The sequence below is a fragment of the Loxodonta africana genome, chromosome 24 (assembly GCF_030014295.1).
Source record: "Loxodonta africana isolate mLoxAfr1 chromosome 24, mLoxAfr1.hap2, whole genome shotgun sequence".
Classification (NCBI taxonomy): domain Eukaryota; kingdom Metazoa; phylum Chordata; class Mammalia; order Proboscidea; family Elephantidae; genus Loxodonta; species Loxodonta africana.
The window spans coordinates 19,290,790-19,307,007 of NC_087365.1; the positions used below are offsets into that span (position 1 = coordinate 19,290,790).

General features: G+C 41.5%; 1 protein-coding gene across 1 annotated transcript in view; it reads right to left on the reverse strand.

Annotated features, from left to right (window-relative positions):
* The window catches only part of SLX4IP (SLX4 interacting protein), a 242,055-nt gene that overhangs the window by 24,301 nt on the left and 201,536 nt on the right, over positions 1-16,218 (reverse strand). The window contains 3 exon segments of the mRNA XM_064276465.1: positions 10,824-10,862; positions 10,864-10,913; positions 13,295-13,372. Coding sequence (XP_064132535.1) covers positions 10,824-10,862; positions 10,864-10,913; positions 13,295-13,372 — 167 coding nt within the window.

Here is a 16,218-nt window from a genome sequence, read left to right on the forward strand (position 1 = left end):
CTCCTGTTTCTCCACTCCTCCTGGTCCCATCTGCTGAGAATGATATACCCAGAGCTCATCAGCTGAGATTAACGCTCGTGGGATCAGAGGCAGAAGCACAGGGGTGAGAGGGAGTGAAGTCCAAGGTCTCACACTCACTGGGTGCTGGTTCCAAGGCCGGTTTCTTAGCCCCCAATGGCTGCTTTCTCATCCACCTTTCTGGGTGGTTTGGAAATTTTAAATGCACTGAGGTGTATGAAGCACACTTTGGAAACTGGAAAGCATTGAACAGGTTTTCTTGACATTATTGTGAAAGAAAACCTCGTGCCCACACAATCCATACGGGTTCATGAGAAGGCAAGGGTGCATTGCATTTGTAGAGAATTTATACGATTCTCAAAGCCTTTATCACAACATCTCATTTGTGTTTCACCGAGTTATTTAGCAGGGTAGGTATTATTCCTATTTGGCAGATAAGGAAAATGAGACCCAGAAAGACTAAGGATCTAAGGCCACATGTTAATTAGGGGCAGAACTGAGTCTGTTGTGTCCGGTGGCCACGCTATCATTTGCCATCATGGTCAGAGATGGAGGACCAGAAAAAGTATAGGAATCCTTCAGTTCAGCCCCTTCTTGGTCACCATCTGGCTGTGAGATTTAGACAAGTTACTCATCCTCTCTAAACATCAGTTTCTTCATCGATTATAAAAAAAGGAGGGTATGATATCTCTATAGTGGACACTCTTTTCCAGGAAACAGCGTTCAGATTTTCTTCTGGGGAGATGCATCCTCACTCACTCATCCAATGTCCATGCATTTCGAGAGGTCTTGTTTCTACACCTGGCTCCAGAAATGGGCCAGTGACTCTCGCCAAGCCAACTGGAGCACTGAATTCATGAGCCTCAAAGAGCTGCATGAGCCACAAGTGTCCTGGGAACAGGGCTTCCCACTTTTCCCTTGGAAGGACATGACCTCAGAGCTGTTGGGACCACCACATGATTGTGGCCAAGAATAAAGCCAACACAGAGGCAGGCAGAGCCGAAAGATGGTGAGAAACTGAGCCTTTGTGATATCCTTTGTGCCTCTGATCAAGCCATACCTGAAGTCTGGGCTTTTCGGGCTCATGTGCCAAAAACCTTCCTTTTTTGGTAAGCTATTTTGAGTTGGCCTTCCTGTCCCTTGAAAACTAAAAGGTTCAAGACTGATACAATCTCTTCTCAGGTTTTCTGCACTGAATAAGTTATTGTATACGAAAGCCCTTTACAAACAATAAAAGCCTTTAGCAAACAATAAACGCAGAGTAAAAGTGTAAATATATTACCTGTTTATTTTGGGAGCAAATAATAATATTAAGCATAAGATTGGAACGATTTTCAATTCTTTATGACTTTTGTGATAAAGCGAAAGTTACTCTCACACTTTAGAGGAGTGCCTAATGATTTTCAGAAGCATCGGCTTTCTGAAATGTGACACGATACGGTAAGTTGGCTTAACAAAGAAAAGCAACCCAAGTAGAGCATGCAATATGACAGTGACCACTATCCTAGACCAAGATATAACCTGGGCATGCGAAGCCACCTGTCTTCAAATGAGGGAGAAGTCTCTCTTTCCCAAATTTCACTTCTAATACTTTCTCAAATAATTTGATAATTAATAAGTGAAGGAAGTAAAAAGGGCAAAACCAAAGATTCATAATGGACAATCAAAACAAAGCACAGAAACATACAAAGCTCTGTGTGTACTGACTCAAAGGAACCCAAGCAAAGAGGCAAAGTCAAAAGGAAAGTAGTCTCTTAGGAATTCCACTGTGGACTGGAACCGTTTTTCCTGAAGATGGTAATGATGGCTAGCATTTGTTTCTATGACACCGCAGGCAAAGCACTCGGTATAGGGACTGCAGTTGTTAGCTGTCGTGGACTCCTGACTCATGGTGACTGCATGTACAGCAGGACGGGACCACTGTGCTCCACTGGGTGATTTTTTGGAAGTAGGTAACCAGGCCTTTCTTCCTATTCTATCTTAGTCTAGAATTTCTGCTGAAGCCTGTTCAGCATCGTGGAAACACGGAAACTTCCACGGAGAGGTGGTAGCTGCATCTGAGGAACACTGGCTGGAATCTGAACCTGGGTCTGCCACATGAAAGGCAAGAATTCCAGCACTGAACTACCACTGTGGTAACAGGACTAGCGCTTGGTACCTGAGTCCTCACAAGAGGCCCACGAGGCAGACGTGACCTTCCCCATTTCACAGTTCAGGAAGCTGATGGTCAATGAGGCGAAGTCATTTGCCCAATTCCCACAGAGAGGGGCAAGTCTCCCCCTTCCACGTGTTTCTGGTCCCAGTCCCCTCTCTGCCTTTCCATGAAAGGACAGGTCCCTGAGGGGAAGTGCAGTGCAGACTTGCCTGCCATTGGGTTAGGAGTGAATACTCTAGTTTTTCTTTTTCATTACATTTTTTTAAAAGTTGTCTTATTCTTTAGAAGTGATAATTATGAAATGGTCTTTTGTAGATCCAGGGAAGTACTAATTAACAGCTGCAAAGAAGGTTAGCCTAAAATGAAATCAGTGAGAAAAATCAAGGAAGTTATTTTGCAGGAAGTACACACTTCACAGGGATTTTCCAGTTTACATCCACCTACCCTCGAGAACCTAAAAATAAATCCTGACCAACCTTAGCCTCCACTGTTGAGTCTCTGGTACCACCCAAGTGTGACAAAGCTTGGACACTTTAAAGAATTCGCAGGTTTGGGTCAATACTTCTTAACACTAAGAGGTTCACTGGCCATTCTAAGAGTCAGGCGGAAGCTATTTAACTTTGACCAGAAACACGTGTAACTTTTTTTTTTTTTTAATTTCAGGGAATTCACGAATCTTTGGTTAATAACCCCTAGTTTAAATATGGAAGGGAAAAATCTGCAAAAAATAGAAACTTACGGGCATTAACTCCAGGCAGAGTTGGCCCAGTTCTAGGGGTCCCCTTGTCCAAAACGCTTTCCCCCACAGAGGTCTGTGGATGAAAAATGCCAACATCTGCAGAAGGGTTAACAGCCTTCATCCAGGGCGATGAACTGGTGTACTCAGGACACCTTCTTCCTAATATCTCACAGGGCTGAGCCTGTGGACCTGGGTAGGATGCGAGAGAAGAGAGGTAGGTGAATGATGGGTCCAGCCACGAAGGTAGCAGGGCTGGCAGGAAGACGGCCTGTAGCAGCCCTGGTCACTGCTAGGAAAAGAGGCATAAAAGCCAGTGAGAAGACACTATAGATGGCTCTGTCTCATTTAAAAACTCTGCTTGAGCTGGCCCTCTGCCCAGGGATAGTTCTTGCCATCTCCCTTGAACACAGGCAGCAAGGCCCTCTCTTCTAAGACTCAGATTTTCAGATAGGAACAGCTTTTGTAGACTAGTCTGGGAACTTTATCCCCAGTGATGACACTGTCTCCATGGGAAAATGAGTCTCAAATTCTAAATCATTTGTTTACTAATGAACTTTCCAACCATCATCTACTCGTACATTGAGCTCTGTCTGTGATCTTCTTGTGGGAGTTCTGATGACCACACGCTTTTACGAATTCAGGCCTGAGAAGTCTACATCTCCAAACCCCTAAGAGCCTTAGAGAAGTGACTGGGTCCTTCCACCAAAGCAGTATTTCATCTCGAGTCTATCGGCACCTAATGGAAATGAAAGGCGTGGTAGAGCTCTCCACTCTTTCCTTCTTCTTCCTTTGGATAGTGGTTACAGAGCCCCTCCTGAAGGTCACAAGCTTATACTCTTAGTGTACCCCCTTTCCACACTGACTAGCTGGCTAACTGGGGGCTTATCACTTAACTTTTTGGCATTCAATTTTTATAGCTGCAAGTGGAGACAAACAATGAGAGCTCTGACAGATTACTGTCAGAGGTATTTTTCTCATTTCAAGCAGGCAGCGTAAGGTCCACAGCAACCTACTAATCTGGAGTTAATGACATTTAAATGAACTTCTTTTCTCTTGGGAAGAATGGAAATGATGATGATAGCAATAATTAATATTGCATAAGTGCTTTAGAGCTTATAAGACATTTCTGTATTCATCTTCTTACTTGATCCTGAGGAAAGCTTGGGAAGGCTTATACGGCAGGCATCACTCTTACCTGTGCCCTACAGTAAGGGGAGTGATGTTCCGTGAAGCCAAATGACTTGTCCAAGGTCACCAGTGAGGGAGGCAAGAGGCAGTGGTCAAAGCTAGGTCTTTGAATTTCAAATTTGATCCCTCTCTACTAATTCTATTGCCTGCCATGATTTTCCTGATTAAATCAATCATCTAAGTGGTCATCAGAGGGAGATGACAAGTCCCTGCACATGGAAAGTTGCATTATAGGAAAAAACACAGAGGAATAGGAGGCCCAGGTGCATCCTATTCCAACTTGATCAGCAAAGAACATGCTTCCTTGGAGTGCTGGGGCATGAACCATCTCATTCACAAACACTATTATTTGCATTTTATTATTAGAGAAGGAGAACAAAACCTCAGGTTAGTAGAACATATAAGCAAAGGACAGTTAATATTAAAAAAAAAATTATCTGAGAAATTTTTTTCTTACCTTCTCTGGCATAGTCTAGAAAAATTATTCTAGACAGATCAAACCATCAAAGAACATCTTTATCCCACCACTCGCATCTTCATCCCACCACTCGCATCTTCATTAGCATCGCCCACCTGGCAGCCCTGCAAAGGGCAGGTGGGTGATCATGGCTGCTATATCCCTCTCCCTTTCCAAGGAGGGAATGGCCCAAGTCTGTTTCTTAACTCTCTGTTGATAGCGTTCTGGCCCTGAGGCCCTGGCCACAGATGACTAGAAAAGGAGAGAGTGGCAACAGATATGACAGTGGGGCATCAAGGAAGTCCTGCTGGGAAGGGGCAGAAAGAGGGCCTGGTCCTGAGAGGAGCCTCATTGTTACATCTGTGCTGACAGAGAGGTTCCTTTGGCAGAGACAGGCTGAGCTTGTCTCTCCTTTGAGCCTAAAGGCCACAATAAGCATAACTCCAATTCAAATATATGACAAAAAAAGGTTTCACATCGTAAACTAAATTCCATAAAAATAGCAGAATAAAATGGAAGCGAATATTTATTTAATTCTGAAGATAATTTTGAAGAACATAATACCAAGATCATAAAAGGCAGAAGTCATTATGGAAAAAATAAATTTGAGGACATAGCCACTTTATTGCAATGATATACGGTTGAAAGGTTAAAGAAACTCACAAAGGGCTAACTTCCCCACAGTATAAAGAGTTCTGAAGGAGCCCTGGTGGCACAATGGTTAAGTGCTCTGCCGCTAATCAAAACTGAAACGTTGATAGTTCGAACCCACCCAGCGATTCCATGGGAAGACCTGACAATCTGCTTCCATAAAGATGACAGTCAAGAAAACCCTATGGGGCAGCAGTTCTACTTGGTCACATGAGGTTGCTGAGTCAAAAAGTGACTCAAAGGCAAATAACAACCACAACGTAAGGAGTTCTTATATAGTAAGGGTAGTCCCTGCATGGTGCAAATGGCTAATGTGCTTGGCTGCTAACCAAAAGGCCACCCAAGGCACGCCTCAAAAGAAAGCCCTGGCAATCTACTTTTGAAAAATCAACCACTGAAAACCCTATGGAGCATAATTCTACTCTGATTGACACACTAGAGGTCACTATGACTCAGAAGTGACTCAACGGCAACTCTTTTTTTTTAATATAGTAAGGAGTTTGTGAAACACAAAAACATCAATAGAAAAAAGGACACAAGTACCTAATTCACAAATGGAGGCTTATTTAAAATAAATACACACAGACCTCAGTTATCAAGCATGAAATACGGAGGCAGACAGACTACATTGTTAGCAGAGGTTTTCTTTGGGTTGGGAGTTGTAATTTTTACTTTCTTTCCATATACAGTGAACCCTGTGAAAGCTGAAATGTGACGGAACTGCCTTGTTTCTCTGGCTCTTGTAAGTTTTCTGCCATTGACAGAGTGCAGTCTTATCACTTTTCCATCACTTTCTATTAGTGGGAAATATTTGAGTTCACCTTCTCCAACAGGTTTCTGCATTACACAGGTTCCGGCATTCGCAGGTTTTACTATTCTAAATTTTTTTCTCTAATGAACATGTACAATTGTGGTAATAAGAATAAAAAACTCTGTGGGAAATATGAAATATGAAAACAGCCTCTCCCCACTCAAGAAACTTTCCCAAGTGCTAAAAGAGTATCCTGTTAATACCTTTCATGAAATTTACCCCTGGCATTGTTTAAAAAATACAACATGAAATAGAAGAAGAAAGGATTTTTGAAGTCTATGAGACATCATGAAAAGCCTGGAAAAGTCATCTACTTATTTAATCTTTTTTAATGCAAATAAAAAAAGCAAAGGCAAAAACAAACAAAAAAAGCAGAAATTCTTTTCTTATGAAAGTTAAATAATTTTGTCATCAGGGTATAGAAGTTAATGTACAGTCAAAATGTTAAGTAGTTTATTTTTTCTGTTCTAGAAATATAAGATTTAAAATGTTTCCTTATAATTTCAATTTATCTTTCCTAAGATATAACTCTACCCCCAATGTTATTTTCTTTTGCATCACACTTTTTAAATTTACAAGTTCTCTTTTGTGCTGGATCATTTTATGGTTTTTATTCAGCTATATTTCATCTGCTTCCTCTGATAGAAATTCAGTGTGAGAAAGGATCTGAGATAATTTGATACCCTCTCCCTTGACTGAGACTAGGGCTAAGGCCCATGAAGTTCAATGACGTGCAGCTGAGGAATCCAACAGCCAAACTAAAAACCTACGCTGGGGCAGTTTATTGCTTCTTTAGACTCTTTTTCATTTCAATTTCATATTCATTAATGAGAAGGAGAGTTCTCTCACGTCAAACAGCAGTCTGTGTTAATGGAGGTGTTCAATTTAGTGCTCAAGTATTGTCTCCTGTCAGGAGGTCCCTGTCATTTTTCTACTAACAGGATGCTACAGCAGGACCTGGCTTTGCGCGGCTGGGGCATGTGTGCAGAACCCTGACAGCTGTTTTCACAGCTCAGGCACAACTCAACTGAAGTATAACGCAAAGAGTCCCAATATCTCAATATGTCATTTTTCACTTTCCAAAAGGATCACAAACTTTTATCAGCTTAGGTTTAAAACTAAAAAAGTAAGCCCAAAATTTTGGGACATTCCTTTGGAATGTTAAAAGGGCCCAACTGGATCTTTACGGACCCAGGTACAGAACAGGTAACTCTTTAGGAAAAAAGGAGGCTCTATTTTTTTTATTTGAATTACACTCTTTAGGTCATCAGGTTTACCCTCAGGACCCTTGAGCCACAGGAACTGTAAGCTCCTTGAGGGCAAGGGAGCACTTTCCTATTTTTGTTTTTCCCGAGGCCTACCAGATGTCCTAAGCCAGCACTCATCAAGTTGTGTCACAATGTGATAAGAACCTACAAAGAGGGTCTCTAGAAACTAGAAGGAGCAGCTGTAAAATTCACTACAAGACAGGAGCTTTATGCTGAACCTGAAATGTTCCAGATCTAGACAGGGTTCAATGGTTATTTATAGAACTTTAACAAAGAAAATAATAAATAAGTGTAAATTTCCCTAAGGCTCCAGGGTTTCACATCTGAGCAAGAAAACAGTCTCTACACCAGGACTTGGGTTTATAAACATGAAAGAAAATACTGTTGGAATATAACCAAGTGCAATACAAATTTACCTTGTGTTCTTTACACTTCTAGGGGGAGAAAAGAGGTGAGAGGAAAATGAAAGGTAAGAAAGTCTCAAAGACTCCCCTGTTCCATTGCTAGCAGAAGGTCAAAAACGGAGGCTTCAGGGGCTCTGTGATTTCCCATGAGGAGCTCTAGTAAGGAACTACAGTGGCTCACGTCATAGAGATGCCTTTTCTCCCACACGCTCACATCACTCCCCACCCCCTGCACCCTGCACTCAGCGCAGAGCTACTGTGACCTGGAGCACCTCCCACACCAATGTCCCTGAGCAGATGACAGACATGTCAACAGCGGGATCAGGGGACGGCACAGCCGTCCCCATGGAAGGGGCTTGCATTCCCTTTATATGCCTGATCTGGAACAGCGGTCCTTCTGGGCACTGCCTTTAGGAGCCAGGAGCTAAGTGCAGCTGGCTTCCTTGTCTACAGGCTGAAAGCATCCCCCGGCAGAGTAGTCCTGAATAGGCGTGCCCAGATTTCCTAACAAATTGTCACTTCGACACTGAGGATCCAAAAAGAAAACAAAAGGACGAAGGAAAAGGAACCTGTGCTGCTCAGGCAACAGCATTAGTGAGGCATCAGGCTGTTGCTTGGGTGCTTGCTCACTCCCTGGCCACATCGCTATGAACAGCTGTAAGGATATAACTCGAGTTTGTGGCCAAAGAGCTATCTCCAGTATGGTTACTCAGGAAACCAATTTCCCAGGCCTGGTCCAGTCAGATGTTCCTTGAGAATCACTCCATGAGAAAATGAGATGGATCCTGGCCTCTGATGAACGTCAATTCAAACTGATAAAAGAATCGAAAGCTTCAGGTTTAAGAAACACTCACGGGAGCCTGGCATTCCTGGCTCTGGGCATGGGACGTACATAACGAGGAGTAAGAATGCCTTCTCTCAGGCAGAAGGCAACTCTCAGAGGGAAGGACTGTTTATTGATCTTTAAATGACTGAGACAGGTGGACTCTCCTGAGGTCAAATATCAATGAAGATAAAGCTTTGGAGTATTCTGGTGGACGGAGCGAGGCTTAGGCTTGATGGGCAATCTGCAGGAGAGGGCCCCTGATTGACTTAGATGTTTTATTGCTTCTAGGGACTCACTGTGAGTTGCAATCGACTCAAGGGCACACAACAACAACAGGGACAACAAGATGAAGGAAGGGCTAGGCTGGAGGACATGAGGAGGGGAGGTGCATAGGTGAGCTAGCTAAGTGGACAGAGCTTGTATCTCAGGGATGAAGCTGTTGAGAACTGTTGGGCTTTGGCTGACTCGCATGTGGCTGGGAAAACATATATGTCAATCAAGGATCAGAGGGGAAAAGAGCAACTGAAGAGCCTTGTTCAAAACAATGAAAGACCCTCAGGATGTAAGTTGCATTTTTTTCTTTTAAGTTAACTTGGTTAACTCCAATAGAGGTTAGCACTAGACATCAGAATGTTTTAAAGATAAGGAAACCAAACTCACTCATGGTCACCTTTTTCAGAGTCCAAGTTATTAACATTTGGGCAGTCCTCCAGATTAGAAGATTTATACAACGGCAGCTCTAGAAAACTTACATCTGTCTAAATACCAGTGTCCCCAAGGGGGCTAATGTTTCATTTGTATTGAGATAATGTTTTAATTCTCTCTTAATAATTTAAGATATTAAGTATTAATATTTCATACCAGATATAAGATCTAATTTCTCCTGTATGCCATTGGAAAGCAATACTTCTTTCTGGTATGGTTAATTACTATTTTTTTAAACCATAGATCAATTTCTTCCTTGCTCTGAGAATCAGTTAAGCTGCATTATATTATAGTTGTATGCCAAGAGCATTACTACTTTAGTATTTATGAACTTACTAAGATAACTTGACATCCTGGAAGTGTTTCAAAGAATAATTAAATGTCTAATACTTTTCACCAAGTTCTTTTCATTCATCTCATGTAATCAGTACACTTCAGGGTTTTATCGATGGGTAAAGAAAAGGAAACATAGGGGTCACACTGGCTTTTCTGAAGGGCCCTCTGCTCTAAATGAAGGAGTCTAGATTTAAATTAGGAGTTCTCTGTTCTTTACTTTTCCTGGGTCTCTATTCACCCCTGTAGTTCTGAAACACTCTTCCTGTGTATTTATTTAAGACGAGATAAGAAGCTGGTTTTAGACTATGTGGGCCAAATATTAAATTTCATATGAACTAAAAAAATAATAAATAGTGGGGCCAATCTAATATTCCCATAAATCATTTTTGAAGAATAATAATCATGTCATACTTCACGGCCAGGCTAATGCCTCCTAAATTTTTTTTTTTCTTCTCTTTATTAAAAGTTTCAAGTCACAGACCAAAAAAAATATGATGAAAAAAGTTTGCGCACAGGTTAAGTACAGGTGGGCTAGACTGTGCCTTCAGTGAGCTCCTTTACGTGTTTGCCAAAGGACTGTGTGTGTGCGTGTGTGTGTGAGAATGCATGTACCCGTGAAAACTCTCCCTAGTTATCTGTTAACCTTACAAGACAAATCTGTAAGCTGAAACATTAGAAGCAAGTTTTCTGTATATACAATTTGTCTGAAGGGACAACTCCAGTGAAACTCAGAAGCAGGTCCTGATGGAGCTTAAGGTTTAGTACGGGGAGAGAGAGAGAGAGAGAGAGAGAGAGAGCAAGCCCTATCAGCTAGGAGATAATACACTGGGGAGAAGTACTGGTTCTCATGAAAATGTCAGTGATTCACCATAGAATAAAATTCAAAAGCCACTGACCCCAATGACAGCTCCCAGTGGAAACATGTAGATTTTGCTTCATTTCAAGACTTTGTTTTCTTTCATTTAAATGCTATGACAGGCACCATCACAGTTTCTTGTGATGCATTGCTTTCTCACTTAAAATTGACACTGGAAAGATTCTGCTAAAACCTAAATATTAATGGGTCTTCGGGGGGAAAAGAAAACCCATCAATCAATATTTCCATGCAAAATAAGTAGGATAATTCTGGTCCCTTAAAACGTGCTAAGTGCCGTCTGGGTTAAGTGTTCAGTGCGTAAATGACAACAGAAGACAATTCTTTTTTCTATTTTTTATAACAACTCAGCATTTAAGCAGATTTGTTTATAGAATTTTTTTATACATACCAATTCTTCATCCTGACTTGCCAAAAGGTCACAATTAAAATGTAAGCTGACTTACACAGACCACAAATCTGTCAGGGAACACAGAGAGTTCTGTACAAAACGAAGAAAATCAAATTACTAAAGACATCAAAAACCTATGAACCTTTATACAGAAATGCTTGGCCCCAGGTTTTTCTGCCTGTTTAAGTTACAGCAGTATGTATGTATTAGACATGTGTCTCTACTTCCTGTCCCTCTTTTCAATGCTTGCCATCAATAGGGCAGGGCCAGTGAAAGCTCTAGGGAGTGCAGAAGAGCCTGCAAATTGGTCCACCTGAGCCCCTGGCCCAATATATCACAAGAAACCCCCAGGCAGGGCCTTTGCAGCCTTCCCTCTGTGTCAGTTTGCTGTTTTCTCTTCAGAACTCACATTTGGGAAATGGGATCAACATTTTCTAACGAGAATGAAGATTTATGTTGGGAGAAGGAGAATATCAGATATATTTGAAAATGCGGCTTATCAACCTTCCCACTAGTTGGTTTACTTATCATTTCTTCGGTCACCTAGTCTTAGCGAGGTTACCTAAACTGGAGGGCAAACTCCCAGTGTGAATCAGGCTATGAAAACAGAAGTTTCTGTTAGGAATTAAGGATTAAACTAGTAAGGAAGTGGTTAAATATGCAAAAGTAAAGATGATACTAAACCATAATAACAGTGATCTATTATTACAAATCCTTAACGCAAAACCACTGACTTCCAGGTGGAGAAGGCTGAATGAATCACAGATTTGGACTCCCCGACATCCAATAAAAAGACCATAAAATGGTAAATGCCACCTGTAGCTCTCCTTCTCTCACTTGCCCATTCATTCACTCAGCTTCCATTCATCCCTGGAATGACATTTAGCTGAAGCTAACAGTGTACACTCCGGGTGGGTGGAGAGGATCTTCTCCCCTCTTCTCTACACTTGGTTGTTTTGCCTGAATATTTTTATAATGCACACGTGTCATATTTATAATAGAAAAAAAAGTTACTTTTCTAAAACGTGAAACTTCCCTCTTACATGTGGTCAAGTTTTTAAAGACAGATATTATGAATCATAAATAAGCCTTTTATATACATTTATGGCCAGGAAACTGAGCTATGGAGTTCATTATTTGCAAAAAAAAAAAAAAAAAAAACCTATAAAATGAAATTGTACAGTTCAGCAATGGATCAGAATTAGAATTCAAAATTATCAGTTATGCCAAATAATTCCTTCTGTTTGTGCTCCCAGTTCCTCCTCTAAAAAATACGGATGCTAGAATGGCAGATTTTTAAATATTTGGTGCGGGGTGTTGTATAAACAGAAATCAGCCCCTAGACCCCTTTACTTTGTTTAGGTCATAATGAGAGTTGGATTATTATAATATTTAAATAAATACAGAAGGGTGAGGGCAGTGGAGGTTCACTGGTAGAATTCTCGCCTTCCATGCAGGGGACCACGGTTCGATTCCTGGCCAATGAACCTCAGATGTAGCCACCACTCATCTGTCGGTGGAAGCTTGTGTACTGCAATGATGCGGAACAGGTTTTGGAGGAGCTTTCAGACTAAGACTGACTAGAAAGAAAAGCCTGGCAATCTACTTCTGAAAATCAGCCAATGACAACCTTATGGAACACAACGGTCTAATCCCTTTGTGCATGGGGTCGTCGTGAGTTGAGGGCTGACTTGATGGCAGCTGACAACTACAACATAGTGAAGGGTAGCAATTTAACAGATACATGGTTAACTTACTAATTTTACTAAAAGAGTTAAACAAAATGCAAGGCTCCAATAACAGAGCAATATATTCAAGCAACACTTAAAATTAAGAAAACATAGATAATCGTAAAGATTCCAAGAGCAAATCTCTGTACAATTATTTTTTAAAGTCCCTGTTCCATATCTCATATGTTGAAATAGTTCAAGGAAGTTGAGATGAATTTTCCTCCCAGTGTTCGGATCAACTCAGAGAATGGTCATCAGCGTCTCAGTTATTGCTGTTGGCTGCATGTGTTTGACATCATTTCCTCAGTGAACACCTTGACTTGGGGAAATGAGAGAGAAAGCTGGCCCCGTCACACCTACGGAAAGCTCTGATGGCTCAGGCTGGGAAAGCATGTTCTTGTGCACGCACTTGCTCTACAGCCCGGTGCCAAGGTGTGCGCAGACGCTGACAAAGTGACCCACAGTTCAGCCCTGTGCTGAGTCACTCTGGAGACTCAGGGAGAGCGCTGAGACGCATCAGGAAGTAAATCGCAGCGTGGCTCAGCTCACTGTCCTCGAACAGGCAGTGAATACACTGATATTTGAAAAAAAGAGAATCAGAAATGTTTGGAAATACTCTTAATTACTACTTCAACTGCATGGAGGCAATGAAGCAAGCAGGGATCTTCCTTCTTTAATGCTCATCTCTAGGGTAAGCTAATTGCACAAAATGCCTGATGACCCAAAAAATCCGTTTCTTACCAGCTCTCGGGGAGCCCCTGATGCAGCGAAGGCGTATTCCTCTCTTCAGGAAGTAGGCTGTGATTTGAAGGCCACAACCTGTAAAATGGAAGAGGACATCATTAGATTATAAGCTTGTCTGTCACAGAATCCCAGGGGCCCAGCCCTGTGCCTGCCACACAGTATGCATTGGATAATTATTTAGCAAGTGAAAGAATAAAAGAATCAATAGAGGGCCTCACTTGAGAGAAAGGGGTGAGCATTACAACACTGGTTTTTCCAGGAGACCTGGCCATAACACCTGGGATGGTCCCTGGTCCCTAAAGTGGCTCAGTTACTTCAACTGTAAAATGGAATAAATGAGGAGGTCTGACTAACAGGCCTGAAAACCAGGCCTTTCAGATGGAACAACTAGTTCAGTCTGAGCCAGTGCGCAGATCTTAGCCACCTGTATATTTACTAGATCATAGAAAAAAATCATTTAAAACCTGCTTAAAGATGGCTGTATTTTGCCGGTAAATGGGTTATTCTAATTCAAGAAATACAAAGCCTTTATATCGAATGAGATGAAAAGAAATACGATGTAAGACAAAAAAATTCTCCAACTCACTAGAATGACCTAAGTGAAAAAGACAGAGTACCAAGTGTTTGCAAGAACACGGAACAACTGGAATTCTCGTATACTGCAGATGGGAGTGGAAATGCACACAGCCAGTTTGGAAAAATGCTTGAGCACCCACTAAAGCTGAACATACACATGAACATACAGTGTTCATAACACCATTCTTCATAACAGTCCCAAACTGGAACCAACACAAATATCCATCAATGGAATTTTTAAAAAATTGTGTGATACAGTCACACGGTGAAATCACATAGGCCCTTAAAAATAAATGATCTACAACTATAGACAACAACAAAAAAATCTCAAAAACGTAAGGTCAAACAAAAGAAGCCTGGCTCAAAGGAGTACATCCCATCTATGAAAACGGAGATATTATCATTATGATTCATCTTATAGGTGGTGGCAGAATTTCAAATGATTCATGAAAAGTTCCAGCATAGTTCCTTCCTTGCTCCCCCCACCCTCCCATCTCAGGCATAAGCGACTCTGTAGATTATCTTCCTGAGATCAAGTAAAAATGATCCTCGTTAACACAGTCAAGTACTTGGTGGACGAATCCTAAATGAAAAGTCCACCAGAGAGGGGTGAGGGTTCCCCGGTTCTGAGACAACCTCAGAAGATAGCTAGCTCTATAAGACAATCTGTTACCTATGAACTCAGAGGGGCAGAGAGTTGTAAGAAGTGGTCCTCAGGACCATCAGGCTCTCCAAAGTTCATGACTATGATTGTCCTAAAACAACTTGTACATAAACAACACAAAGACTAGTTTCCACTTTTTACATTCAGTATCCTTCCCACACACCTGTAGAAAGATCCAGGACATCGGTGACCACAGACTTGATGCTATGCTCTGTCTCAACAAGCTGACAGCACAATTGCTATAATTGTCGGAACTGTGAAATAACAGGGACATCTATGAAAAGGTAATTTCCAGATACACTGAGATGAGCTATACTTTTTCTTGTTGTTGCTGTTAGGTGCCATTGAATCAGTTCTGACTCACAGCGACCCCATGTCAACAGGACAAAACACTGCCCAGTTCTGTGCCATCCTCATAATCATTGTTATGCTTGAGCCCACTGTTGCGGCCACTGTGTTAATCCATTTTATTGAGGGTCTACCTCTTTTTCACTGATCTTCTACTTCGCTGAGCATGATGTCCTTCTCCAGGGACTGGTCCCTACCGATAACATGTCCAAAGTCCTGCCATCCTCGCTTCCAAGGAGCCTTCCAGCTGTACTTCTTCCAGGAAGATCTGTTTGTTCTTCTGGCAGTACATATTCAGTAGTCTTCCCCAATACCATAATCCAAAGGTGTCAATTCTTCTTCGGTCTTCCTTATTCATCGTCCAGCTTTCACATGCATATGAGGCAACTGAAAATACCATGGCCTGGATCAGGTGCATCTTAGTCCTAAAAGTGACATTGTTGCTTTTTAACACTTTAAAGAGGTCTTTGGCAGCAGATTTGCCCAATGCAATGTGTCTTTTGATTTCTTGATTGCTGCTTCCATGGGCACTGATGGTGGATTCAAGTAAAATGAAATCCTTGACAGCTTCAATCTTTTCTCTGTTTATCATGATGTTGTTTATTGGTCCAGTTGTGAGGATTTTTTGTTTTTCTTTTTATGTTGAAGTTCAATCCATACTGAAGGCTGTAGTCGTTGACCTTTATCAGTAAGTACTTAAAGTGTTCTTTATTTTCAGCAAGCAAAGTTGTGTCATCTGCATATCACAGGTTGTTAATGAGTCTTCCTCCAATACTGATGCGGCGTTCTTCAGGTAGTCTAGCTTCTTGGATTATTTGCTCAGCATACAGGTTGGTGAGAGGGTACAACCCTGACACATCCTTTCTTGACTTTAAACCATGCACTATCTCCTTGTTCTGTTGGAACAACTGCCTCTTGGTCTATCTACAGGTTTTGCATAAGCACAATTAAGTGTTTTGGGATTCCCACTCTTCACAATGTTATCCATAATTTGTTACGATCCACACAGTCAAATGCCTTTGCATAGTGAATAAAACACATGTAAACATCTTTCTAGTATTCTTTGCTTTCAGCCAGAATCCAACTGACATCAGCAATGATACCCCTTGTTCCACATCCTTTTCTTAATCCGGCCTGAATTTCTGGCAGTTCCCTTCGATGTACTACTGCTTCATTCGCTTTTCAATGATTTTCTGCATAATTTTATTTGCCTGTGATATTAATGATATTGTTCAATAATTTCCGCATTCTGTTAGATCACCTTTTCTTTGGAATGGGCACAAATATGGATCTCTTCCAGTTGCTTAGCCAGACAGCTGTCCTCCAAATTTCT